Raw genomic sequence first — 25398 nt, 5'->3', positions numbered from 1 at the left:
GGCCCTCCATGAAGCAGCTGCAAGTGGAGGTAGTAAAGCATGTGTCCTCCCAACACCAGCAAGAGCCAGCACCCTGGCAAGGAACTCAGGGGGTGCCAGGCAAAGCCATGAAGTGTCTCTTGTTGACAGGAATTGGAAAGGCACCGTGGGTCCCATCTCCTACTTGGTGTCTTCATCATTTCCTAGCCCATAAATCCTGACTGGGCCTCCTCTCCCTCTCTGGGGTTTGCACACCAGCGATTCTTGGGGAGGGCCAAACAGCTGCCAAAGGATCCTTAGCATAAATCTGTGGAGTGGGTGCAAAGGTGGGTGTATGCCCTGGCTTCTGCACCTCCCTTGCAGGGACAGGCCCACCCTGGATAAGTGTACACGGCAGTGGCGGCAGCGGCGGCCAGCTGCTAGCCTCGAGGGACCTGGACGCACACTGCAGGGAGAGCCCCGGCAGCATGCTGTGTCCCAGCACGGGGACTTCCCTGAGGCCACTTTCCCACATGGAAGGGGATGTTGCTTGGTGCCCTCCCTTTGCTGGCTGTGGTAGTGAGCACCTTCCCCAAGTCTCCTCCTAGTAATTCCTGGGAGGCCAGCCTGTTTGCTCCCGCCCACCTCTCAAGTGCTCACTCTGCGGACAGCCCTGTCAGCATGGGCCAACACCACCACTCTGTGCATCTCTGCTTCCTCTGGGAGGATGGGAAGGAGCCAGCATAGAGGGCGATGCAGTTGGAGATTGCCATGTTGTTACTCTAGCTCTATGACAAGAGGCAAGTCCCTTAATTTCTCTGAGCCTCATTTGCTTGATCCATCAAACGAATTTGATCATTTCGAATGTCACGATTTTTCCAAGGCAAAGCAGGTGACACTTGGGTCACCATGATGGTGTCTGAACAGCAAGTAGGGGGAGACACTGGGCAGGAGGGTCTCCGTAGCTCAGCTCCCTGTGTACCCAGGTGTCATCCTTTAAGTGAGCCAGCTGGTGGTCTGGGAATTGGCGGGGAGGCTTTTCAGACATGGCCCCCACTAGGAAAAGCAACAGGCCAATGGGTAGGTGTCCCCCCCACACGCCTTTCCCTTCCCCATGACTGACTCCCCTCCCAGGCAGAACCCAGCTACCCTCCGTCTCACCGTCACTGGCCCTTCTCCTGAACTTACCCTGTTTTCTCCTTGCTCTGCCTCCGAGGACAGCTCACACAGTCCTGTCCCCCCAGAGCCTCACCACCTTCTCTTTCCCTCTGCAGAGATGGCTCCGAAGTCAAAAAAGAAGGGGCATCCCGGGAGGGAGCAGAAGAAGGTACGTGGTCTCAGGGGTGTCTTCCAGCAGGTGAGCCTTGGCCACCTGCCCTTGTGGGCCCCAAGGGTACCCAGGTGTGTGCCGCCGGCCTGACGTCAGCCTGTCTGTCTGCAGCACCATCACCACCATCATCAGCAGATGCAGCAGGCCCCGGCCCCCGTGCCCCAGCAGCCCCCGCCGCCTCCCCAGCAGCCCCCGCCGCCTCCACCTCCACAGCAGCAGCAGCAGCAGGCCCCGCCCCCGCCGCCCCCGCCTTCCATACCGCCACAGGCAGCCCCCACGATGAAGTCCTCGCCTCCGCCCTTCATCGCCGCCCAGGTGCCCGTCCTGGAGCCCCAGCTCCCAGGCAGCGTCTTCGACCCCATCGGCCACTTCACCCAGCCCATCCTGCACCTGCCGCAGCCTGAGCTGCCCCCCCACCTGCCCCAGCCGCCCGAGCACAGCACTCCACCTCATCTCAACCAGCACTCGGTGGTCTCTCCTCCAGGTGAGCTGCAGCCACACCTGCCGAGGTGCAGGGAGGCCCCCTTCCCATCCTGCTTTTTTACTGTGACTAGGCACTCTGGGCAACCTGTGGATCTCCCCCCCCCACCCCACCCCCATAGTTGTCTTGCCTCCAAGAGGAGCTTGGTAGCTTCTCTGAGCTGTTAAGGAAATCATGGGCCACTGAGGCACAAGCTCTGCATAGAGTTAGTGCTTCGATATGGAAGATACCGACTCCTTTCTTTTGCTGGACTAGGCGTTGTGTGAGATAGAAAAAAGATGTGCGCCCCTTCCCCTCCCCCTGCACCGCCACAGCTCCCAGTTGGGAATGGAGATGCTGGGACACATGCATGCACACACACACACCCCACCCACAGACATCCCTGGGGGATTCAAGGAAGGCCTCCTCTGAGACCTGAAGGGCAAGTGTGAAAATAGGGAGCAGCTGAAAGGAAGGGGAAGAAGGTCAAGGGTGCAGGGTACAGAATGGCAGTGGTGAAGGAACACAATCTTGTGGACCTCTCTGGAAACTTCTTATTCTGGAGTTTGTGGGAAGCCAAGGAGGGTGGGGCGAGATGGCTAGCTGGAGGGAAACTGGCAGGAGGAGGTCACGATGGAGCAGAAAGTCCGGGCTGGGGGCCATGGGGTGCAGAAGCTGTGAGCCTCACTGCCACGCTGTCCTGTCCTTCCAGCTTTGCACAACGCGCTGCCCCAGCAGCCATCGCGGCCCAGCAACCGAGCCGCCGCCCTGCCCCCCAAGCCCGCCCGGCCCCCGGCCGTGTCACCTGCCCTGGCCCAGCCACCCCTTCTTCCACAGCCCCCCATGGCTCAGCCCCCCCAAGTGCTATTGCAGGAGGACGAAGAGCCACCCGCCCCACCCCTCACCTCTATGCAGATGCAGCTCTACCTGCAGCAGCTGCAGAAGGTGCAGCCCCCCACACCACTACTCCCTTCCGTGAAGGTGCAGTCCCAGCCCCCGCCCCCTCTGCCCCCCCCACCTCACCCCTCAGTGCAGCAGCAGCTACAGCAACAGCCACCGCCGCCACCCCCCCAGCCACAGCCGCCCCCCCAACAGCAGCACCAGCCTCCACCACGGCCTGTGCACATGCAGCCCATGCAGTTCCCTACCCACATCCAGCAGCCCCCGCCGCCCCCGGGCCAGCAGCCCCCGCACCCGCCCCCGGGCCAGCAGCCGCCGCCACCACAGCCCGCCAAGCCACAGCAGGTCATCCAGCATCACCCTTCACCCCGGCACCACAAGTCGGACCCCTATTCTACCGGTAAGTTGATTCTTGCTCCTGGGTTCTGGGGAGGTTGGTGCTGGGCCTAGAGTTTTGTATGTAAGAAGCCAGGCTGGTCAGCTCATGCTCCAGGCTGAGGTGGGCCCAGAGCTCACCTGGTTGCAGAGGTGGCTGAAAGGGGGTATTGATGCTTCATGTAGCATTATCTGGGGTCTGTCTTGGCTTGCAATCTGAAATGTCAGGGAACAAGGTTCCCACTGATCCTTTTCTTAGAACTCACAAGTATTACAGTACATTGTGATCCTGCTAGGTGAGGAAGCCAGGAGCCCAGGGAGGCATCTAATCCTTTTCTGGAAGTCAGACCAGGCTTCCTGGAGGCGGTGATCAGAGCGTGAGCCAGAGCTAATTTAATAAACAGGGTGGGGAGTGACGTCCAGGCAGAGCTAGGGGCAGGCCTGGGCAGCGCATAGCCATCAGGTGGGGGGCTGGGGGGATGGGTATTTGGGAACCTGTAGGGATAGGTGCTCTGCTCTCAGCCAGGCTCACCTGCTGGTGTCAGGGTCTCATGGGAAAGAATTGGGCTAAAGCTGAAAGGTAGGTTGGGGTACATCTGGGAGCCGTTTCCTGTTCCCCTGTTCTCTGTCTCCAAACTAATCCAGGCTGCCCTTTTTCTATTGACAGCATTGATTGGGCCATACCCTCTTGCCTTTCTTGGCACTTGTTTTCTGAGTATCTGTGACCAAAACATGCTGGCTGGCCTCAGTGAGGGAATTGTTCCAGTCAGTGCCTCGTGGTGTGGTGACATGGGAGGGTTGGGGTTGAGGCTCCTGGACTTGGCAGCACAGACCACGTATCCTGGCTAGGGAGCGCAGGTGCTGCCTGCAAATTGAACAACAAGGCTGTTGATCTTTGACTGTGACTGCTCTGAAACCTAGCAAAAGCTGCTGGGTGCCAAATGGATCATCGGATGCTCTGAGCCAAGAACAGCTGGCTGCCCTCCCTGGGAAAAGCTGGTGCTGGTCCTGGTCCCAGCAGCTGTGCAGCTGTGCCTGTTTTCACCCTTGAGGAAGGCCAGGCTTCTCGGGGGGGGGGGGGGGGGGGGGAGGACAGTGATGGTCAGGACAGGAGATGTCTTCAGTAGAGCTAGTACTCCGGGTGGCACGTGTTCCTCTAGCCACCTATACTGTGAGTCCCCAGGCCTGCCTTCACTGAGCCACTGTGGCCTGGGATGGGTCACAGGAAACCGCTTAGGCTGGAGTGCAGCTGGGAACTTTGAGCCAAAAGGAGGTGCATCCCTGGGCACCTGGGCCATTGCAGGCACTACCCTATTGCAGGCACGACCCCTAAGCCACTTTGCCTCCCCTCAAGCTACTGGTGGGTGAAGCTGTTGGCAGGTGGGTGATAACCTACGAATCATAGACCCAAGGATCTGCCTTCACCCAGGTCAAGCCTCAGCGAGTGCTGCTTGAGGGAGCCACCCGAGACAAGAGACTGTCACAGCCATGTGCCTGCAGATCCGTAGGCCTGGACTGGGGCTCCTAACACCAGGGCTGGCGGCCAAGGTGCAGGACATGGGCTGGTCCTCGCCACCATGTTGTCTCTGAGCAGCTGTTCTGCTTCTCTGGGGTTAGGGGCAAGTTCTGGCTCTAGAGAGAAGGGCAGGGAGGGTCCACTGTACCTAGGGCATTGTGGTTTATGCCAGGCCCAGGGGACTGGTGAAGGGCCAAGGGTGTTGGTGTCTCTGCTGTTAGCAGTTGGAATCCGGCCTGGAAGAGGTCAGTGGAAGGGCCTGCCTGCAGAGCTTGGGTTAGGTGGTTCAGTGCGAGGCACAGGGCAGGACCAGGAGCAAGGGCACTGCAGAGAGGTGGCCTTATTTTGTGGACAGCTGTGACCTGTCCCGTGCTGGAGCTGGCTAGAACCTGTCAGGGATTCAAGCAGGAGGATGTCTCCATGCCATAGTAGGCAGAAGAATGGAAGGCAGTACTTGGGGACTGTGAGCTAGGGCTGTTTTCTCACCAGTGAGTCTGAGGTGTCAGACTTAAGTGCTTTGCTGGAGCTTCCCAGGCTCCTGCCTGTGGCTGCCTAGATCTCCACCCCCCACCCCACCTCTGTCCGCCTTTGGTTTGAGGAGGGTGGGTGGGCTGGCCCAGTTTCTGTAAGAGCCACAAGCCTGAGGACCTGCTCTGCCAGCTTGCTGTGGGGCAGGCCAGTTCTGCCTCTCCCTTCTGTGTGGGGCTTGCAAGCTGAGCTGTGTGGGGAGGTTCTCCTGGGGCCCTGGCCCGAGTCCCAAAGCGTTCATCCACGCAGGCTAGGAGGGACATAGAGGGACAGCTGGGAGCCTGGGCTGTCTGTTTTGTGAGGTGACAGGTGTTCCTTGTATTTAACCCACGCTGTGCCACAGAAACATTGGAGAAATTTTAAAAAGTACTCAGGCCCAGACCTTACCTGTGACCAAATACATTGGGATCTACACCTCTCAGAGATTCCTGATGATTCTGACACACAGGGGCATCAGACACCAGGACTCAGCTCATGACTCCACGAAGCCCTGCTGTACACTGAGCTAGGGGCCTCCGGTGCCCAGGGCTCAGCCACTCTGGGTCTCCCTCCAGCTTAGGGTGGTGCCTGGCCAGACTCAGGCCAGTGGCCTCCACATGAATTCTTGCTGACGTATTCCTTGTCCCCTTTCCTAGGTCACCTCCGAGAAGCCCCTTCCCCGCTTATGATACATTCCCCCCAGATGCCACCGTTCCAGAGCCTGACTCACCAGTCGCCACCCCAGCAAAATGTTCAGCCTAAGAAGCAGGTAAAGGGCAGGGCTGGGCCATAGCCCCCAGGGCCAAGTGTGGGTGGGTGCCAGAGGCACCTGCCTGCATCACCGGCCACCATCCCTGTGCAATCCCAGGAGCTGCGTGCGGCCTCTGTGGTCCAGCCCCAGCCCCTGGTGGTGGTGAAGGAGGAGAAGATCCACTCACCCATCATTCGCAGCGAGCCTTTCAGCCCCTCACTGCGGCCAGAGCCCCCTAAACACCCAGAGAGCATCAAGGCACCTGTTCACCTGCCCCAACGTGAGTGCCCTCTCTGCCCCCTGTCTGCTGTGGACGGGAGCTTTCTGTGGACTGGTTGATTCTGCCCCGCTAGGCTTGAGGGCAGAGGGGAATGGGCCCTGGCCCTGGCCCAGGCCCACAAGCTGTTTGTATTCCAGGGCCCGAGATGAAGCCTGTGGACGTCGGGAGGCCTGTGATCAGGCCCCCTGAGCAGAACGCACCCCCACCAGGGGCCCCTGACAAGGACAAACAGAAACAGGAGCCGAAGACGCCAGTTGCACCCAAAAAGGTAGGAACAGTGAGTCCCCATGCCAGGGTGGCACCTTGTGTGTCGGGGGCGGGGGGTAACCCCAGGCTTTGGGCCTCTTGGAAGCACTCCAGACTCGGCAGGGCCCCTCACCCACCGTGTGGTTTCTCTGCCTGGCAGGACTTGAAAATCAAGAACATGGGCTCCTGGGCTAGCTTGGTGCAGAAGCATCCCACCACCCCGTCCTCCACAGCCAAGTCCTCGAGTGACAGCTTTGAGCAGTTCCGCCGCGCTGCCAGGGAGAAGGAGGAGCGCGAGAAGGCCCTGAAGGCACAGGCCGAGCACGCAGAGAAGGAGAAGGAGCGGCTTCGGCAGGAGCGCATGAGGTGGGCTGGGGTCGCAGGCAGCGTGGGGCCTCTGGCGCCGGCGCTGCCCCTGTGCTGACCAGCAGCTCTGCTCTGCTCTGCTCTGCTCAGGAGCCGAGAGGATGAGGATGCGCTGGAGCAGGCCCGGCGAGCCCATGAGGAGGCACGCCGGCGCCAGGAACAGCAGCAGCAGCAGCGGCAGGAGCAGCAGCAGCAGCAGCAGCAGCAGGCCGCCGCTGTGGCCGCCGCCGCAGCCCCCCAGGCCCAGAGCTCCCAGCCCCAGTCCATGCTGGACCAGCAGAGGGAGTTGGCCCGAAAGCGGGAGCAGGAACGAAGGCGCCGGGAAGCGGTGAGTGGGGAAGGAGGGACTTCTGGGTGGGGGTCCACTCTTGGAGGGTCTAGAAAGGGGACTGGGAACCTAGGGGTGAAGGCAGCCACTCCCTGAGAGGTAGGGAGAGCAGAGAGCCCAGAGGCTGGGTGCTTGGGACAGGACTCCTGCTCAACTGTGCTGTGTGGGCCTCAGGGCCTCCCAGGTGGTTCAGGCTCAGTCCCAGTGCCTGGAGATTTCTGGGGGTGGGCCCTGAGGGCATGGCCTATGCTGGAAGTTGTGGGGACAGCTTGGAAGCCGTAGCAAGGGTCAGGCACCTAGTCTTACTCACTCCTCCTTCCCTTCTCTCCACTCCAGATGGCAGCTACCATTGACATGAATTTCCAGAGTGATCTATTGTCAATATTTGAAGAAAATCTTTTCTGAGAGCACCTAGGTGACTTCTGACTTTGATTTTCTGGCAAAACATGGACTCTCCATAGTGTTAGGGGCGGCAGTGGAGGTGGTAGCAGCGGCAAGGGGGTGTCTCCGGGCCTGGCCCTCCTGCATGCTATGCCCGGGGCAGGCCTGACGGGCAGCTGAGGATCGCAGAGCCTGTCTGCCTTACAGCCAGCCGGACGTCCCGCCACCCACCACCCCCTCACAGGACGTCAGCTCACAGCACGCCTCTCCACAAGCAAGTGCCGGCCAGACCCAAGCCGTGTGTCCCCGCGTGCGGGGCAGAGGCCCTGCTCTCCGCCAAATGTCTACACAGTATACACAGGACATTGTTGCTGCCGCCACCGTGACTGGTTTTCTGTCCCCGAGAACGTGACGTTCGTGACATCCTGCCCACCAGGAGTCCTTCCCCCATACCCCAGCCACCACCGCCCGCTCCCAGGAGGCCAGGGCAGGCCCGAGCGAGCTGGAGGCGGGCGAGGGCGTCGGCCCACCCCCTTGCTGGCACTGACTTTGCCTTGAACAGACCCCACCCCTTCCCTCCCCCCACAAGCCTTTAATCGAGAGCCGCTCTCTGTAAGTGTTCGCTTGTGCAAAAGGGAATAGTGCCGTGGAGGTGTGTGTGTGTCCATGGCAATTTGGAGCGAGGTGACTGTCACACGCGCGTGTGTGGGCCGGCCTCGCCCAGTGAGTGAGGCCACCAACCAAAGTCAGTTCCTTCCCACCTGTGTTTCTGGGTTTTGTTTTGTTTTTTTTTTTTTGTTTTTGTTTTTGTTTTTTTTCTATATATATATATTTTTTTGTTGGATTCTATTTTATTTTTAATTCTCTCTTCTCCTCCAGACACAATGGCACTGCTTATCTCCGAAATGGTGTGATCGTCTCCTCATTGAGCGGCGGCTGCCACCGCGCTGTGGGTAGTGTGTGACCGTGGCTGTACTGTGTAGTGAACATAGTTGGCATATCTTTGTTTGAAGTTTGTTGGTGACTCCACCAAACTGGTGTAAAAAATTTCAAAAAAAAAAAAAAAAACCCACAAAAAACAAAACAAAACACACAAAACACACAAAAAAAACCTGCCTATATTTTACTCCGTTTCAAACTTTATTAGTCTATTTTTAATTATAAAGCCATGTTTTCTCCCCCCCCCCCCCCTTGTTTGTTTTTAATGTCAAATCTGTTTGAGTTGTTTTTTACCAGGAAAGGAAGGGCCAGGGGATGAGGCGGGCTCCGGGGGCTGGGGAGCCACAGACTACCGAGGTAGAGGCTCCCCATCCAGCCCGACCAGCCGGCTGCCCCTTCCCCCGCTTTTTTTTTTTTTTTTTTTAATTTTATAATTGGAGCCCTTGGTGAGGTTACGTGTGCCATGAGAACCCACTCTACACCACGACGCTGGTGCCTCAGTGTTGGCCAAACTCTGGAGTCACTGACTGGTTTGACTTTCATACGGTGAATATGCATTTGGTCTGTACTGATCATGGAATAAACACATCTCTCTTTTTTAATGCTGGCGTCTTCCTGACATTTCTTTTTGAACCACCTGTTGCCTAGGCTGGGCCCAGGGCCCCCCCCCCCCCCCCCCCCCCAATCCCCGACCACCTTTGTACAAGAGTTACCATCAGGGGCCACCTAGGCCATCTCCTGTGACCAAGCTGAAGCTGTGACAGGGAGCCCAGGTACCCATTCTTCCTGTGGACCCTGGCCTTCTAGGTGGGTAACGTGCTCCAGCAGAACCTGCTCAAACTCCAGACAGTATTCTTCCCCTTGCCCTCCTCCATCCTGGTCCTCCACTCACCAGAGGACTTGGGCCGCTTCTCCCACCCTGCCTGCCTCTACCTTAACTACTCCTTTCATTTAAGCTCAGGGTTAACCAGATGTTCTTAGATAAGTGTACCCACCCCCAGTAGGATCCTCCCCTCCCATGCATGTAGACACGCACACACACATTCCTGCCCGAGAGAGCCTGCCATGTGGCTGCCCTGCTGCCCTTGTCTGGGTGCCCACCAGTGTGCCATGGGGCAAGGGCAGTACTCCGGTGGCCCCTAGGATGTAAGATGAAAGTATATCATTTATGTGTGCAGAGCCGCAAACTGAAACCTTTCTAGCACTGTTTATTAACCCATATCCTCCTGTTTTTCAACCACAAAAGCCCTTGTATCATCTTGTGTTTGGGATCTGCGAAATCTCCGGGCAAGGTATAGTTCAGGCATCCAGCCAGCCCCAGTTGCCTCCCTGACCCTGCCTCCACCCTGACAGCAGGCACTTCCTCATGTGCTACTGTGCTGGTTCTAGTGGGACTTACGTTTAAGGTTCTTTGGGGTTTCTTCCATCTCTTCCCACCCCCTCATTTCTGTTCCGTGTTTTGTTGGGTAACTCCCCCAGGCCAGGTCCGACTGTTTAGCTGGAGAAATGGTTTTGTCTGCACCTTTTTTCTAAAGATTTAACTCTGCCATGGCCCTCTCCACACCTCCCTGATGGGTGTTTCTCTAACTGGGTTGTAATTAGAACTTGGATCTACTATTTAATTTCTCTGGCCATTTCCCACTCCCTCCCACAGTACTAGAAATCTTAGTCCTATACAAGAGTAAGAGGTGTGTACAAGCCCCCACTGTACTGTATGCACGGATCGCTTGGCCAATAATTATGTCAGTGAATCTGAGACTTGTATTAAACACTTTAGACATTTGTAGAAGGGAATTCGTAGACTTTTCACTTATATACTAAAGGTTTTTTTTTTTTTTGTGCAGTTCTCATTGCAAAAATAAACATTTGTACTGAATATAAAATTACCATCCTGTGACTACCGCTGTCTTTTTGTTTGAGGGTACAGCTGGGGCAGGGGGATGGTGAGAGTTTTGTGTAGCAGAGGAAGAAGGGACATCCCCAGACACCACTAGCCATGCAGCCAGAATACAGAGGTCTTGGGAGGGATACCGGGGTCATCCAGTGGTTGGGAAACTGATTTGATGGGAAGTGTAAAAGAAACCAAAGCTATGATACAGGCTAATCGCACAAGAAAAGAAAGGTACTAAGTACAAGGAGAATAAAGCTTTGTACAATACAAGCCATGTAATCACAGCCCTCTACCCGACGCTGAGATCAATTGTTTACTGAGGCGGAACCACATAAACCGCCATTCCCCTGTAAGTAGGAACCCACAGACTTAATTATGGTCCCAGGACAGTAATGTTTAGCAGCTTTGACAATACAGAGGTAAGGTTAGCAGTGACGAAAAGAAGGAGTGTAGTGCTTAAAAGTTAGAGGAAACCAATAGGAGAACTAAGAACGGGTATGGCCCGGGCCGGTGGTGGGGAGACGGAATCGATGCGGTGCGTCGTGCCCCAAATTGGCCAAGAAATAGCTACGCGAGCGCCTAGCCAGATACCTGGGCAACCCGCGGAAGCATCCGGACGGCTGCCTCCGGCCGGGAGGAGAGGCGGGGCCTGGGTGGTTGCTTTTCTTCTGTAAACCCTGTTCAGCAAGCTGTGTGGCCTTAGGCAGATGACTTGCTCCCCCAATTTCAGGCTCGTGGTCTGTCATGCAGGGATGTGATCATGGTACCCACACTTAATAGGGGTGTTCTACGGGATCAACGATGAGTGACTGAGGTGTTCAGGATCTTGCGGGCAGGTTGCAAAACGGAGGGAGCCGCCCGGTGCGGCCTCTCGCCCGACCCTGCCCCACTTCCTCTTCCAGGCACAGGGCCCCAGCGCCTCGACCCGCCGGGTCCTCGGGCTCCCGGGCCCGACCGGCCCTCTGGAAGTCCGAGTCTTCATTGGTCGCCCCGGCGGAGTCCCCCGTCTCAGCACCGGCCTATTGGCCGCCGGGCCTGCACGTCAAGAACCACCGCCCTCCAATCACAGCCGCGCGGGGGCGGGCCGACGATGGGGCCGCCGGACTAGCTGGAGGCCGGCGCGGGGTCGCCGCTGCAGGAGCCGCCGTTGGAACCAGGCCTGGGTGAGGGTGCTGCTAGGTCGCTCCCAGCCAGCCTAAGGACAGGGTCGCGCTCCAGGAAGGGGCGCTGTCGGAGGGCGGCGCCAGGGGCCCCCGAGGCCGCCTCGGCTTGCGGCGGCCGCCCGCGCCTCCCTCCTAGTCCCAGCCGAGGCACTACCTGTCCCCCTCCTTCCGCTTCCGGGCCCGCCCGCCCCGCCATATTCGGCTCCGGCCCCGCCCCCATCTCCTTGGCCCGGATCCAGGCCGACCTCCACCTTATTGGCCGAGCGCTCGCACCCAACCCTCGGGGCGGGGCTTCGGGCCTTCTCCCGCCCAGCTCTAGGCCCCGCCCCGACCAGGCCCCGCCCGACCAGGCCCCGCCCCGTCCACCACCTAAGCCCCGCCCCCGCCAAGCTCCGCGGCTGAGGTGGGTCCACGTTTCTGGCTCGGAGGCCGCCCCTACCGCGCACTGCTCCGCCCCTTCGCTCCTGGCTCCGCCCATTTCACCCGGGTCACCCCGTCCCCCCCGTTAGTCCACATAGCAATCTCCCCCGCGAATCAATCTTCAGGTACCCACCGGCTTGCTTGCGGCGGGAGCCCTCCTGGGCAGCCCCCTCCTTAAGCCCCGCCCCGGCCTGCCTAGGCCCCGCCCCCAATTCGCATCCCAGCCTCCGAAAGCCCGGTTCTCCGGGCTCCATCCCCGCACCCCATCCATCCTGTTCCCCGTCGCCGTCGCGCCCAGGTGTTTACCTGGCACTTAGGTGAGTCGTGTGCGGCGGCGGTTTCGGTCTGAGCCTCCCGCCTCTTCTCTCGGAGCCGTCCTCAAGCCCCGAAGGCACGGAGGGGCCCCAGACCAAGGGCGGTGGGCCCCCCAGCCCCGGCCCCGCCTCGTCGCTGCGGCAGGCGCCCCCCGCGCACACCCCCAGAGGCGGCGCCCAAGTCGTCCCGGGTCGCGGCGACATGCCCGAGCTGGTGGTGACAGCGCTACTGGCGCCGTCGCGCCTCACCCTGAAGCTGCTGCGCGCCTTCATGTGGAGCCTCGTGTTCTCCGCGGCGCTGCTGGCCGCCGCCGTCTACGGCTGCATCGCGCTCACACACGTGCTGTGCCGGCCCCGGCGCGGCTGCTGCGGGCGCCCCCGGCGCACCCCACCCGCCTGCTTGAGCAACCCCACCCTGGGCGAACACTGCTTCCTGACCCTCAAGGTGAGCCCGCGCGCCGGGGGAGGGGCGAGGCGGGTGGCGGATGGCCCTTGGGGCTTGGGGTTCAGCTGCCCGGGGGTCGGGCCCTGTGGGGCCCGTGCCGGGTGAGCAGGAACCCAAATCTGGGACCGCTCGGGGCCGGGGTGTTGAGGCCTAGCAAGGAGGGGTTCCCCAGGTCTGACTGTGCCCTCCCCCAGAGCTCCGGCCTGCGCCTGCACTATGTCTCCGCTGGACGGGGCAACGGGCCCCTCATGCTGTTTCTCCACGGCTTCCCCGAGAACTGGTAGGTCTGAAGCCCAGGGTCCTGGGGCACACGGGCTGGATGGAGGTGGAGCGCCGACCACCTGCGCATCTGGGAGGCAGGCTCTGGGGCTGCGTAGATTGGAGGCCCAAAGCACAGAGATGGGGTGTTCCAGGACAGGGGTCTGTCTGCAGGAGGAGGGCCTGGAGGGATGGGACAAAGAGGTCTTGGTGTTGAGGCCACCCCGGATCCAGTGTGCAGCTGACCTTGCCCTAGGCCTGGGAGTCCCCCCATCTTCCATTCTGGGAAGCCCAGAGCAGGAAGATGGGGTCGCCAAAGGCCCCTGCTGGGCAAACGGTGGAGGTGCAGCCTAGGGACCCTGACACCCTCCCTCCTCACTCGCCTGACAGGTTCTCCTGGCGCTACCAGCTTTGGGAGTTCCAGAGCCGTTTCCATGTGGTGGCCTTGGACCTGCGGGGATACGGCCCCTCCGATGCGCCTCGGGATGTAGACTGTTACACCATCGACCTGCTGATGACAGACATCCAGGATGTCATCCTGGGCCTGGGTGGGGCTACCTCCCTTCCCAGGCCCCGTCTCCCTCACCCTGCCCTGCCTCTCCCTGGCATCTCACTCATACCAGTTCCTCTGACCGCCCCCGCCCCCAGGTTATTCCAAGTGCATCCTGGTGGCCCATGACTGGGGTGGGCTCCTCGCCTGGAATTTCTCCATCTACTACCCATCCCTGGTCGAGCGGATGGTAATTGTCAGCGCTGCTCCCATGTCTGTGTACCAAGGTGTGTTGGGGAGCCCAGGACGCTGGGATATGCTTGTTGAAGGAGGATGTGTCTGTGTCTGTGTCTGTGCTTCCCTGTCCACCAGTCAACACTCCAGGGCCTAGGGACACCCATGACACTCCCAGTCCGCAGTGAATGACAATACACTTAGGAGTGACTCACGTTTCTTGAAGCACTTACAGGTAACCATTGCTCTGACAAGGAGCTTGCATGCGGTAACCTACATAGGTGCCTGAGCATATGAAAATGTTATTATCTTCATGGTCCAGTTGGGGGAAACTGAGGCAAGAGAGGTTAAATACTTCTTCCGGCAAGGAAGGCATAGATAAGTAAGCAACCACAATAGCATGAGATGCCATCTCACCTAATTCTAATTCCCAGTATCATAGTCAAAGTGACACAGTGACACACAAAGTGACACACCTCTTTCCTCTCTCTCTTTCTCTCTCTGTCTCCCTCCCTCTTTTTTGCTTTTCTGTCTCTGTCTCTAGACTGTCAGCTCCCTGGGGGCAAGGGAGTCTTTGTCCGTTCCACTTACTGCTGTGTCTCCAGGGTTTTAAACAGGTCCTGGCACCCAATAGGTGCTCAGTAAATGTTGAAATGCATCCAGGCCTGGGCAAGGGAAGCACACCAGTGGTTCCTGGGAGCTACAGAGGGAGGTGCCCCCATTCTGTGGGTCCCCTCGGCAGGGAGGGAAGCTGATGCCCAAGCCAGGAGGAGTGTCAAGTGTCCTCACGGCCTCAGGCAGACAGCAGTGACATCCCTGAATGCTGGCAAATCTGCACAGCTAACCTGGGTACCCACAGGAATGCAGGGGTCTGGGGCCACCCTAGGCCCAGGCCTCACATCTGCCTTTCCCCTGCCCCCAGACTACTCTGTGCGCCACATTGGGCAGTTCCTCCGTTCCAACTACATTTTCCTGTTCCAGCTTCCCTGGCTGCCTGAGAAATTACTGTCCATGTCTGACTTCCAGGTGCAGTAGGGCAAAGCCTGGTGGTAGGTGGAGGGTAGTGGGTTGGGGCGGGCAGGCTGGGCACTGAAACCACAGTCCTGTTATTACCCAGATCCTGAAGAGCACCCTCACACACCGCAAGAGAGGCATCCCACACTTAACCCCCAGCGAGCTTGAGGCCTTCCTTTACCACTTCTCACAGCCCAGTGGTCTCACTGGGCCCCTCAACTATTATCGAAACCTCTTCAGGTGAGACCAGACCCGGGGCAGAAAGCCGGAGAGAGTTGTGGGGGCAGGGAGTGGGGCCGGGCATTCTTCTGCCTGTCTATGTCTTGGCCTTAGGAACTTCCCCCTGGAGCCCCAGGAGCTGGCCACACCCACACTGCTGCTGTGGGGAGAGAAGGACCCCTACTTCGAGCAGGGGCTGGTAGGGGCCATCAGTAGTCGCTTTGTGCCCGGCCGGCTGGAGGCCCACATCCTGCCAGGCGTGGGACACTGGATCCCACAGAGCAACCCTGAGGAGATGCACGAGTACATGTGGGCCTTCTTGCGAGACCTGCTGGACTAGTGGCTCTTGCTTGCTGGCCTGCGTGCCCCTGGGAGCCCACACAACATACACACATACCAGAGTGGGCTCCAGATCCGGATCTTGAACAGGGCGTGGACTCTAGGCTGCACACAGGGATGTCGGTGGATGCCCTCGGGCACACCAACCCAGAGGCTCACACACAGGTATGAGTGTGTGTGCATGTGAACAAGCACTTCAACCCTGGTACACCTGTCCTCTGTGGAGCTTGCTGCGGAGGGCCCTACCTCCCCCTCCCCGGGGCCTCACTCTTCTTGCCAACCTCAGCCCCCAGAGCAGCACCAACCACGTACTCTGACATGTACATACTCCAACATGTACATACTCCAGCCCCCCCACCCCCGTCCCTGACTTTCCTCTCCAACCTGAGTCTTCAGCCAAATGCTGCTGTCTAATAGGGTAACTGGCAGCCACATCTGGCTGCTTCAGTTTAAATGCAAATTAATTAAAATCAATTAAAAATTCAGTTCCTCAGTCACTCTGGCCATACCTCAAGTACAAAGCAAGCAGTTGGGCAGTGCTGATGAGGGTAGTCCTAGAATAGACGTATCCACACCTGGCTCCTGACCAGCTCCCCACGTGCAAACAGGTAGGTGTCTGGATTCCAGTCTAGCCGGGCCCTGAGCAGCTCCCATGGGCTTCCTCCTGGTTGTGACTCCAGGCCTTGTAAGCTTGAATTCTGCTGCTGCCTGGGAAGGATCCCTGGGATCCCTGTCTCAGATCCACGGAAAAACAGCTTTAGGCTCCATTAGGATGGATGCGTGAGATCCTGGACTGGCACAGGAAGGGACCAGCCCCTGGAATCTTCTCCAAATTAGTCAGTTTCTGCTGATTCTTCCTGGGGTCTTTAGCTCCAGCCTCCAGATGAGGGTGGTACAAGGAGAGGGTGAACCACACAGCCCCAGGCTGGTGAAAGCACTTCAGTCTCCCCAGCCTTTGCCTGGCCTTTGGGAGCAGTGTCATGACCTGCTGCGAGATGAATCTCTCTGGGGACCAGCAACCTCAGAAACACATTCCCTTATGTCTGGGATGGGCCTCCCAGTCAGCCCCCTATGTCCTCTCTTTTATCTATTCTGCATGTCAGGCACCGAGCTAGGCCCGGGTTGTGGAGTCAACACAACAGGCATAGAGAGCTGTGTGCGTGTATGAGGGCTCAGGAAAGGCTTCCCTAGTTGGGGGACACACTTTTCCGGGAGTGGGAAGGTCAGAGGCGGAAATAAGCAGATGTAGGCCACTAGAGCGACAACGTGGGGGTTGGTGGCTGCTAGGGCAGAGCGAGGCAGAGGAAGCCACAGCCAGTCCTCCAGGGGCTGCGAGGAGTTTGGATTCGATTCACAAGGGGAGCCAGACGAGAGTTTTCAGCCGGGGAGAGACACGGCTTGCATTCTGAAAAGCTCCCTGTTGTGGCTGGACAGTCCCACGCAAGAGTGTGAGCGGGGAGACAGGCGGGGGGCCATGCAGAGCCTGTGCACGGGGTGGCGCGTTAGGTCCCACGGGAGCCGGCCCAGGCGCCTCGCCCACCCCGCCCTCCCCCCGCCCCCCCCCGCCAGGATGGGAGCAGTGCCCCCTAGGGGCGAGGAGGTGGGCCGGAGGGGAAGGGGACCCCGCGACCTCGGGGTCTGGGGCGAGAAGGCCTGCGAGCAGGACGAGGATGGTGTGTGTGTCCAGGGGCCGGTGGGGCTGGCGACGGTTGCCAGGGTGACGGGGGAAGGGCTGATGGTCGACCGGAACGGGTAGCGGTTGTCTGGGTGATTGGAGGGGCCCAGGCGAAGGCTGACGGGAGGCCTCGGACAGTTGCCAGGGCGACAGGTCCGCTGACGGTTACCAGGGCAACTGGAAGGCGCCGTCTCCCTGCTCCTCGGCCGCAGGCGGGAGGGAGTCGGAGTCTGGGCCTGGGGGGGATTAATGCGGTGATTGGGCAGAGCCCTGGCTCGTGAGCCAATAGGGACTCGTGGTTCGGCCGGAGCCCGCCTCCCTCAGCCTGAGCCAATCCGGGCGCGCCTTTCTCCCTGCCGAGGGCTCGGCGCGCGCAACCCTTCGAGCGGGAGAAGGGACTCGGAGGTCTCGGAGGGGGCGGCTCGCGCCCAGGCCCCTCCCAGGCCCGGCGACTCCCTCTCCCCGCTCTGAGCTCCGGTCTCGGGACCAGCCTTCACCGTGCAGCCATTCAATCAGTCATTCGCTCGTTCACGCGCCCCTGCCACCCGCTCCACGCCTTTAGCCAAGCAGCAGAGGAGCGGCGGGGAGATGGAGCCAGGCTCCAGAGGACTAAGGAGCGGGGCGCTTACCTGGGGAGCGGCAGGGAAGGCTCCCTGGAGGAGGTGGCCTTGGAGCCAAACCCTGCAAGGACGTGCTCCAACTCACGCAAACCTCCACGCGCAGCTGATCTAGTGTTCCGTGAGACTGGGAAGACAGTGGGATTGCCAAGGACTTCAGACACGGGGCGGGGAGCTTGGTCCCCAGCACGATGGGGGCCGGCAGGGAGGGTTCTGGGTAGATCTATGTGTTCAGGGTCTTACTCGGGGACTGGTGAGGCGGCAGGGCCGGGGGGGGGGGGGGGGGGAGACTGAGAGGGAGGCCCGGAAGAAGGATGGGCATGTTCGGGCAATAAAAGATGAGGCCCAAACCCAGGCACTGGGTGCGGAGCAGATACGAAGGGGAAGGCCAGAAGCAGGTTCGGGGCATGTTCAATCTAAGTAAGCGGCCTGGATCCCTGGTGCAAGGACCTAGATGCTTCTGTGCACCAAAGACAAAGATGGCCAAGCCACTGTCTGTGTGGCGGGACAGGGGGGTGCTGAAGCTGGGCGAGGATGACGTCTCCCCAGAACAGAGCAGACAACAAGATGGCACTGAGCCCTTGCGGTTCCAACATCTAAGGGACAAGCAGAGCAAAGAAACCACAGTCAGAAGGGGAAGCAGGCAAGCATGGTGCCCTGGCAGTGCTGCTGGTGGTGGTGGTGGTGGGGTGTCAGGCAGGAGGGGCACAGCCCATGGTGTCACAGCTGACAGATGGAGAGGACTGAGCCACATAACAGTCAGCCTCTGAGAGTGGAGGCCAAGGACACAGGGCGTGGATGTTCTGAGCCCCCTTAAGCAGAAGTGGGGAGGGAAGCATGGGGGCTCCAGCTGTGAGCCTAGGAGAAATGAGTGGCACATTCACATGGGGTAATTTGAAGCAGGTTTGCTATAGGGAGCATATAGATAGAGTGGGCAGGGTTTGGGGAAACCAAAGGGGTGAGCACCCATGGGGCGCCATTACCATCTCTCGGACCCCCTGACCAGACAAGGAAAAAGAAGGACGTTAGAATCCAAGGATAGGCTTATGCGGACAGGGCCTTAGGTCAGGGATGCACCCAGCTGAGGTGGCCCTATGGGAAGGGATGCAGGATTAATATCCCATTGTCTCCTTCGGCTTCATCTTCTGCCGGTGCCTCCTATTGGCCAAACCCACCTGGAAGCCAGAGGACAAGGCAGTCCATTGATGCAGCCTGTAGAGGTCAGCCTCCGGGGCACGGAGTGGAGTGGGGAAGGGGAAGAATGAAGCCAAGCAGAAGCAGGGGACAGAGTAAGGGGGGTGGGGGAACGTGAGATGAGCATTTGTTATGGATTCCTGTGAACTTCACTTTATCATGGAACTGACCTCATCCTGTGGCCAAGGGAAGAGGTAATGAAAAGCCCTGGGGAGGGACGCCCCGGTGGCTCAGTGGTTTAGCGCCTGCCTTCAGCCCAGGGCAGGATCCTGGGGTCCCGGGATCAAGTCCTACATGGGCTCCCTGCATGGAGCCTGCTTCTCCCTCTGCCTGTGTCTCTGCCTCTCTCTCTCTCTCTCTCTCTCTCTGTGTGTGTGTGTGTGTGTCTCTCATGAATGAATAAATCCCCTTTTCTGATCAGGAAGACAGGTAGGGGGGACAGGTTCCATACTTATGGGAAGGAGGATAGGCTTCAAGAGCTAGGGAGCCAAGGACAAGCTGGGGACATCAGAGCAGGAGGAGATGGGGTCTGGGCTAAGGTCATGGACGTGGAAGATTAGAGTGGTCTGAGCCCAGGGTCTGTGAGTCCAAGGCATCCAGTGGATGTCCCACCCAATGGGGGGTCTTAAGACAGGGAAACCACCGCCTCCAGAAGGCATGGGGGTGGGTGGCCTCCCCTTTCACTTGTCCAGCTGCAGAGCCTGTAGCCTCTCAGGTGAAGGGAGTTCCCTTCTCTTCACTCTTCCATATTCAGGTCTCACCCCCTGTCTTCTGAGAAGCCCCACCAGCCCCCAGGCCTACCTCTGACCTAGTGCTGATCTAATGGGGACATCTCAAGGGCCGGCACCGGGCACACTCAGGCCCCAGCTCCTGGGTCCCTGCTCTGCAATGAGTGAACTGAGTGTATCCTTTCACTTGACTGGCAGTTATTTCACCTACTGTGAAATAGCTCTATGCTGGACACTGGGGATTCAGCAGCGAGCGAGACAGATGCCCACAGAGCTCAGAATCTGATGGGGAGGTTCAGTTGGTTAAGCATCTGGCCTTGGGCTCAGGTCATGATCCCAGGGTCCTGGGATCGAGCCCTGAGTAGGGCTTCCTGCTTCACGGAGAGTCTGTTTCTCCCTCTGCACCCCCCCTCCACGCCCAGCCCTCTGCTCAGCTCGTGTTCTTTCTCTCACCTGCTCTCTCTCTCAAATAATAAATAAAATCTTAAAAAAAAAAAAAAAAAAGAATCTGACCGAGAGCCAGGAAGGATCACATGAAGTGAAGAGGCCATGGGACCCCAGAAGAGATGGTGTAAAGCCTCAGGGACGACTCCCTGGGAGAGAAGAAGGCAGAGCTTCTAGAGTGGTCTTCTACAACCTCAGCCAGATCAGCTTCTCCCTGCAGAAAGCCCCAGTGGCAGCCACTGTGCCTGTGTTAGAATCCCAGACCCTGTGGCCCCTTGAGACTTGGCCTGCATCATCTCCCTCAACTTCCCTCCCTTTGCTCACTCTGCGCCTGACACCCTGGCTTCCTCGCGGCTCCTCTCACCCAGTTGTCCCTTCCTCGTCCGGGCCTTTGCACTTGCCATTCCCTCTACCTATGTTGCTCCTGGTTGGCTCCTCTCCTCTTCCAGGTCTCAGCTGCAATGTCCCCTGATTCAGAGATGCCTGTCCTGCCCCCCGACACTGAAATCCCCCTTCTCTCGTGTCACACTCAACGGTTCTTATTTGTCTACCTTCTTGTTTCTGGTCTGTCTCCCCCATCAGGGCAGGAAACAGCTCTGTCTTTGTCACCTCTGCCCATAATGGGGCAAGTAGGTAGTCAGTAAGGTTTGATGAATGAATGAATGAATGAATGAATGAATGAATGAATGAATGAAGGTGAGAAGCGCTGGAGAGTCTGAGTGAACTGCCAAGTGATGCCTGAAGGTGTATGAGAAAGGTGCTCCCAACTGTGTAACCTGTGCCAAGACTGGGAGGGCTGGGAGACACAAGTGAGGCTGGTAAGGCAAGGCTGGTGTCACTCTTGGCAGCAGGGAGCCATAGAGGGTTGGAGTATGAGACGGCCCTAGGGACGCAGTGGCCAAAATTGCTGGTTGGGTCTACAGCCAATGGCCTTGGAGTCCAGCATCCCACCCTTGCCCAGGGCCCACACCCAGCAGCCCTCATCCCTCCTGGTTCTTGTCGGGCTCCATTGGCCCATTGCCTGGGCATGAGGGCCTGGCCCCAGCTTTGATGCAGGAGGCAGGACTGTGGTCCCGGGAGGAGAAGCCAAGGGCACGTTCTCAGGTTCCCGGTCATCAACCCTGGGCCCAGCAGCTGTGTCTTGGCCTGGCCCCAGGTCCTGTGTCCCTGGGGACTGAGCTCATTGAGGAGAAATGCAGTCCCGGGCCAAGGGGGCCGGCAGGGGCAGGGGAGAGGGCTCAAGCTCACCCCTACCCCCACCACATCGGGAACTGTGTGGCAGCCCACTGCGAGGCTGTGGGAATAGCCGCTCCAGACTATCCTGTCCCCCAAGGGTCCTGACACCTTGGGCTGGTCCTGCCACTGTGGCTGGAGGGCAGCAGGAAGCCGGAGCCAGGAATCCACGTTCTGCTGGCTGAGTCATGGTGACTTCAGAAAGGGATGGACACACAGTAGGCGCTCTAGACTTTCTCTTGTGCCCACTCCCCCCATGCTGGCCTGGCCTGTGTTTTCACTATTATTGTTCCCCTTCTGTCTCTGCCCCAGACCGGAGGCCACCAGATCAGCAGAGTCACAGACTCTAGACTTCCTGTCTCACAAAATGTGAGTCCACATTCCTTGGTCGCTCTTTCTGATGGGGAGTTCAGCACCTCCTAGGACATCCATTCCACAAAAAGTCCTCTCTCAGATAGGTCAGGGTTGGAGCTAGCCCACCTCCTGAAGCCCCTCCCTTTATTCTTGGACCCCCAAGCCCTTTTCTGGACCTCCAGACCTCTAGAATGGTACTGAAGAGGTGGTCTGGGCCCCCTGTGGCAGCCCTTCTAAAAGGGGCATCCTAACACTTTCAGCCAATTTCTAGGCCACCAAACCCTCCCATGTCACCCTCTCTGTGTCCACACCATGCTGTGTGATGCCTGGTTCCTGGAAAGCTCTCGGTCTAGATGGGGATACAGAGCAAGACATAGATATCCCAGCTCCTTATGGATAAGGCTGATAGAGAGAGCAGGAGGGTGCTGGGAAAGCCCAGGGGAGCTCTGCCTGGAGGGGCAGGGAGGGCTTCCTAGAGCTGGAACCTTGAGGAATAAATGGGAGTTCTGCAGGTACAGAAATGGGCAGGGGGTGCTGGAAGGCAGGCCAGAAAGAAGGACCAACGTCGGCAAAGGGGTGACACCTGTGGGAACTAGCAGAGCATTTCCTCTAACAGAAGAAGATACATTTTTGAAGAGAATGCATTTGCTGTGAGTTCCTGCTGGGGGAGGAAGCAAAAGGGTCCTTTTAACTAGCTGGGTGTCCCAGCATCAGGGAGACCTGGGCAAAGGCCATGAGGGCGCAGGGCCTGCTGGGCGAGAGGGAGTTTGACTCAGTGTGATGGGGGGAGGGCTGGAGAGGGTACAGCCAGTCTGAGGGCTCTGAAGGCAAAGCAGGGCGGGGGGGGGGGCTTGGATTTCCTCCTGGGGTGATGGGCACGGGGTGGGACTGCAGCAGCACCTGCCGAAGGGCCTGTTGACTCAGCACACTCGCTGTGAATCAGGCTGTGCCCCGTCTTGTGCAACTTTTGTCTTTTGCTGTCCAATCCCCAGCTCCGCCCCGCCCCACCCCTCACACTCCACGTGGCCCAGAGTCACTCAGACCTGGGTTCTAATGTCAGTTCTTCCCCTAGAAAGCCTCCAGCAAGTCACCATAAGATAGGCAGATACTCCCTCCCCGTGGGAGCTGCATCCAGAAGACGGGAGGGGCAGAGCAGCCTCAGTTCCTGGCCCCAGGGGCTGGCCGATCTATGCCAGACTCAGCCGGGGGGCATCTCTGATGCCAGGCTCCGGCCAGTCATTCAACTTCCACCCTAGGCTCTTCATGCTTCTTCTTTCTCACTAACAGAACTTTCTGCCTCCTTTCCCTCTTCCTCTTCCAGCATTTAAAATTCATCCAATATATTAATGGATGAATGGAGAAGCAAAGTATGGTATAGCCACTCAGTGGAATATTAGCCATAAGAAAGAATGATACGGGGGCACCTGGGTGGCTCTGTAACTGAGCATCTGCCTTTAGCTTAAGGTGTGATCCTAGGGTCCTGGGATCGAGTACTGCATCAGGGTCCCTGCAGGGAGGCTGCTTCTCCCTCTGCCTATGTCTCTGTGTGTCTCTCATGAATAAACAAACAAAACCTTAAATAATAATAATAATAATACACGGAGGAACCTCAAAACATGGGTGAAAAAAGCCAGACACAAAAGGTCCCACTGTCTGATTCCATGTACACAAAATGTTTAGAACAGGCAAATCCACAGAGGCAAAAAGCAGAGTGGTGGCTGCCAAGGGCTGGGGAAGGGGGCTGGAGAGTGACTGCCCTTGGGGACAGGGTTTCCGTTAGGGGTGATGGAAGCATCTTGGGAGTAGATAGTGGTGATGGTTGTACTAAAGGTCTCTGAGCTGTATGCTTTAAAATGGTGAGTGGTTAATTTTGTGGTATGTGAATTTTAGCTCAATTTTTTAAAAAACCTCAGAGGAAAACATCAGTGCCTGCCAAAACCAGCAGGTGAACCAGGATATTCATACAGTCTCAAAATATCTCCCCACATAATACTGATATCAATTTATTTTTATTTTTAAAATTTTTTAAAAATTATTTATTTATTTATTTGTTTGTTTGTTTGTTTATTTGAGAGAGAGAAGGCCAGAGAGAGAAGCATACTCTCCACTGAGCAGAGCCTGATGTGGGGCCAGAGTTCTGGGATCATTACCTGAGCAAAGGCAGACATTTAACCAACCAAGTCATCCCCTGATATCGATTTATTATGGGAGGAGGGATGGAAAGAGGGATCGGAAGAGAATGCTACCTCAACAGTAGGGGAAACTTGGCCAACTTCACCCAAGTGATCAAAGTCTAACATCACCCACATTGGGAACTGATGTCAGGTACCTCTGGAAACGAGGCACGGGGAGGGGGGACGGGGGACCAGCGATCACCTCTGTGGTTCTGCAGAAAGACACGCAAACCCTGAAGCTGGTCCGGAGAAACCAGCAGGCTGGCCTGCTGGGGGACATTCTGTGCAATGGATGATCTCAACTCTTCAAAAAATGTTGATATCACGAAAGACAAAGAAAAGCTGAGGAACTGATTCAGATCACAGGACGTGAAGAGACATGGCCATTACATACAGCACATGGTCAGAGATTAGATCCTGGACCAGCGAAGAGACATGCTATAGAGGATGCTATTGGGGCAACAGAAAACTTGGAACATAGACTAAGGCTGACAGCTGCGGTCTGTTTGGGTAAGAGAATGCCCTCATTCTCAGGAAACACGCAGTGGCGTTTTAGGGGGGAAAGGAACAGCACGTCCACAACTTGCTCTCAAAAACAAAAAGGCACATTGGGGCACCGGAGTGGCTCAGTTGGTTAAGCATGTGACTCTCCATTTCTGCTTTCCAGGTCGTGATCTCTGGGTGGTGAGGTGTTCAGTGGGGAGTCTGCTTGGGGTTCTCTCCCTCACTCTCTGCCCCTCCCCCTGCATGCAAAGGCTCTCTCTCTCTAAATAAATAAATAAAAACTTAAAAAAATTTTTTAAAAAGGCACCTAGAGAGAGAGAGAAAGAGAGAGAGAGAGGAAGTGTGTGTGTGTCCGTATACATATATATGATTATAGAGCAAATGTAGCAAAATGTGGAAAGAGTTGGTGAATTTGGGCAAAGGGCATATGGAAATTACAGTATTCTTTACTTTTTAAAATTTTTTAAAAAGATTTTATTTTATTTATTCATGAGAGACACATACCGAAAGAGAGAGAAGCAGAGACGCAGGCAGAGGGAGAAGCAGGCTGCATTCAGGGAGCCCGACGTGGGACTGGATCCCAGGTCTCCAGGATCAGGCCCTGGGCTGAAGGCGGCGCTAAACCACTGAGCCACCCAGGCTGCCCCTACAGTAATCTTTAATTATCTGAGAGAAAGAGTGGGAGAGAGCACATGAGCAGAGTGAGGGGGCAGAGGGAGAAGTAGTCTCCCCCCTGAGCAGGGATCCGAAAGTGGGACTCCATCTGGGGACTCTGGGGATCATGACCTGACTCAAAGGCAGTCACTCAACCCACTGAGCCACCCAGGTACCCTGGAAATTACGCTATTCTACGTTTGAAATTATTTTAAAATAAAAAGGTTAAGAGTTGCCTGAAGATTTCGGGGTACCCTTGTGACTCTCTCCCACCATGGCTTAGCCTCAGTGTTCAGCTGCTCTTAGGGCATCCCCAGGCCCCATGGCTTCAGCACCTCATCCCCAAACCATTCCCCAACCCTGCAGCCTCACCCCCAAGCCAAACACCAGGGGGACAGCCTGGCTTCCTTGTCCTCCCCCTCCTCCTAGCTAGTGTGACCCCTGGCCTGTCCACTCCTCCTCCTTTCTCTGCTCCCTCCTGTGGGTGCAGGTCTGTGTCTCTGCTGTTAGATTTTTCTCTCTAATTCATCCTTCCTGGCTGAGCACTGTTCGACCCTCCTCTGGGGAGCCCTCTCAGGGGGAGGAAGTCCTACCCCCACCCCCTGGAACAAGGCAGACATAGAGCCAGAGCTTTATACTTACTTGTTGAATAAATGAATGAACAAATAAGTAACTACCCTCAGGCAGAGCCCTCACC

At 57.6% G+C, this 25398-nt stretch overlaps 2 protein-coding genes across 2 annotated transcripts in view; both read left to right on the top strand.

Annotated features, from left to right (window-relative positions):
- The window catches only part of BRD4 (bromodomain containing 4), a 92427-nt gene extending 83488 nt beyond the window's left edge, over window positions 1–8939 (top strand). Inside the window, exons 12-20 of the mRNA XM_041764183.1 lie at window positions 1233–1285; window positions 1400–1772; window positions 2461–3048; window positions 5703–5815; window positions 5915–6077; window positions 6215–6345; window positions 6484–6689; window positions 6780–7017; window positions 7354–8939. Coding sequence (XP_041620117.1) covers window positions 1233–1285; window positions 1400–1772; window positions 2461–3048; window positions 5703–5815; window positions 5915–6077; window positions 6215–6345; window positions 6484–6689; window positions 6780–7017; window positions 7354–7422 — 1934 coding nt within the window. The 3' untranslated portion in view covers window positions 7423–8939. The remainder of the gene's footprint in view (window positions 1–1232; window positions 1286–1399; window positions 1773–2460; window positions 3049–5702; window positions 5816–5914; window positions 6078–6214; window positions 6346–6483; window positions 6690–6779; window positions 7018–7353) is intronic.
- Window positions 8940–11057: 2118 nt separating this feature from the next.
- EPHX3 (epoxide hydrolase 3) lies at window positions 11058–15609 on the top strand. The gene is made up of 8 exons (XM_041764184.1): window positions 11058–11391; window positions 12184–12570; window positions 12765–12850; window positions 13219–13376; window positions 13477–13605; window positions 14475–14578; window positions 14670–14806; window positions 14900–15609. Exons 2-8 carry the CDS (start codon window positions 12328–12330, stop codon window positions 15123–15125), a joined length of 1083 nt encoding a protein of 360 aa, XP_041620118.1. The 5' UTR covers window positions 11058–11391; window positions 12184–12327; the 3' UTR covers window positions 15126–15609.
- Window positions 15610–25398: the final 9789 nt, after the last annotated feature.

Source organism: Vulpes lagopus, chromosome 7, assembly GCF_018345385.1.
Source record: "Vulpes lagopus strain Blue_001 chromosome 7, ASM1834538v1, whole genome shotgun sequence".
Classification (NCBI taxonomy): domain Eukaryota; kingdom Metazoa; phylum Chordata; class Mammalia; order Carnivora; family Canidae; genus Vulpes; species Vulpes lagopus.
This window is presented reverse-complemented; position numbering and strand designations above follow the sequence as displayed.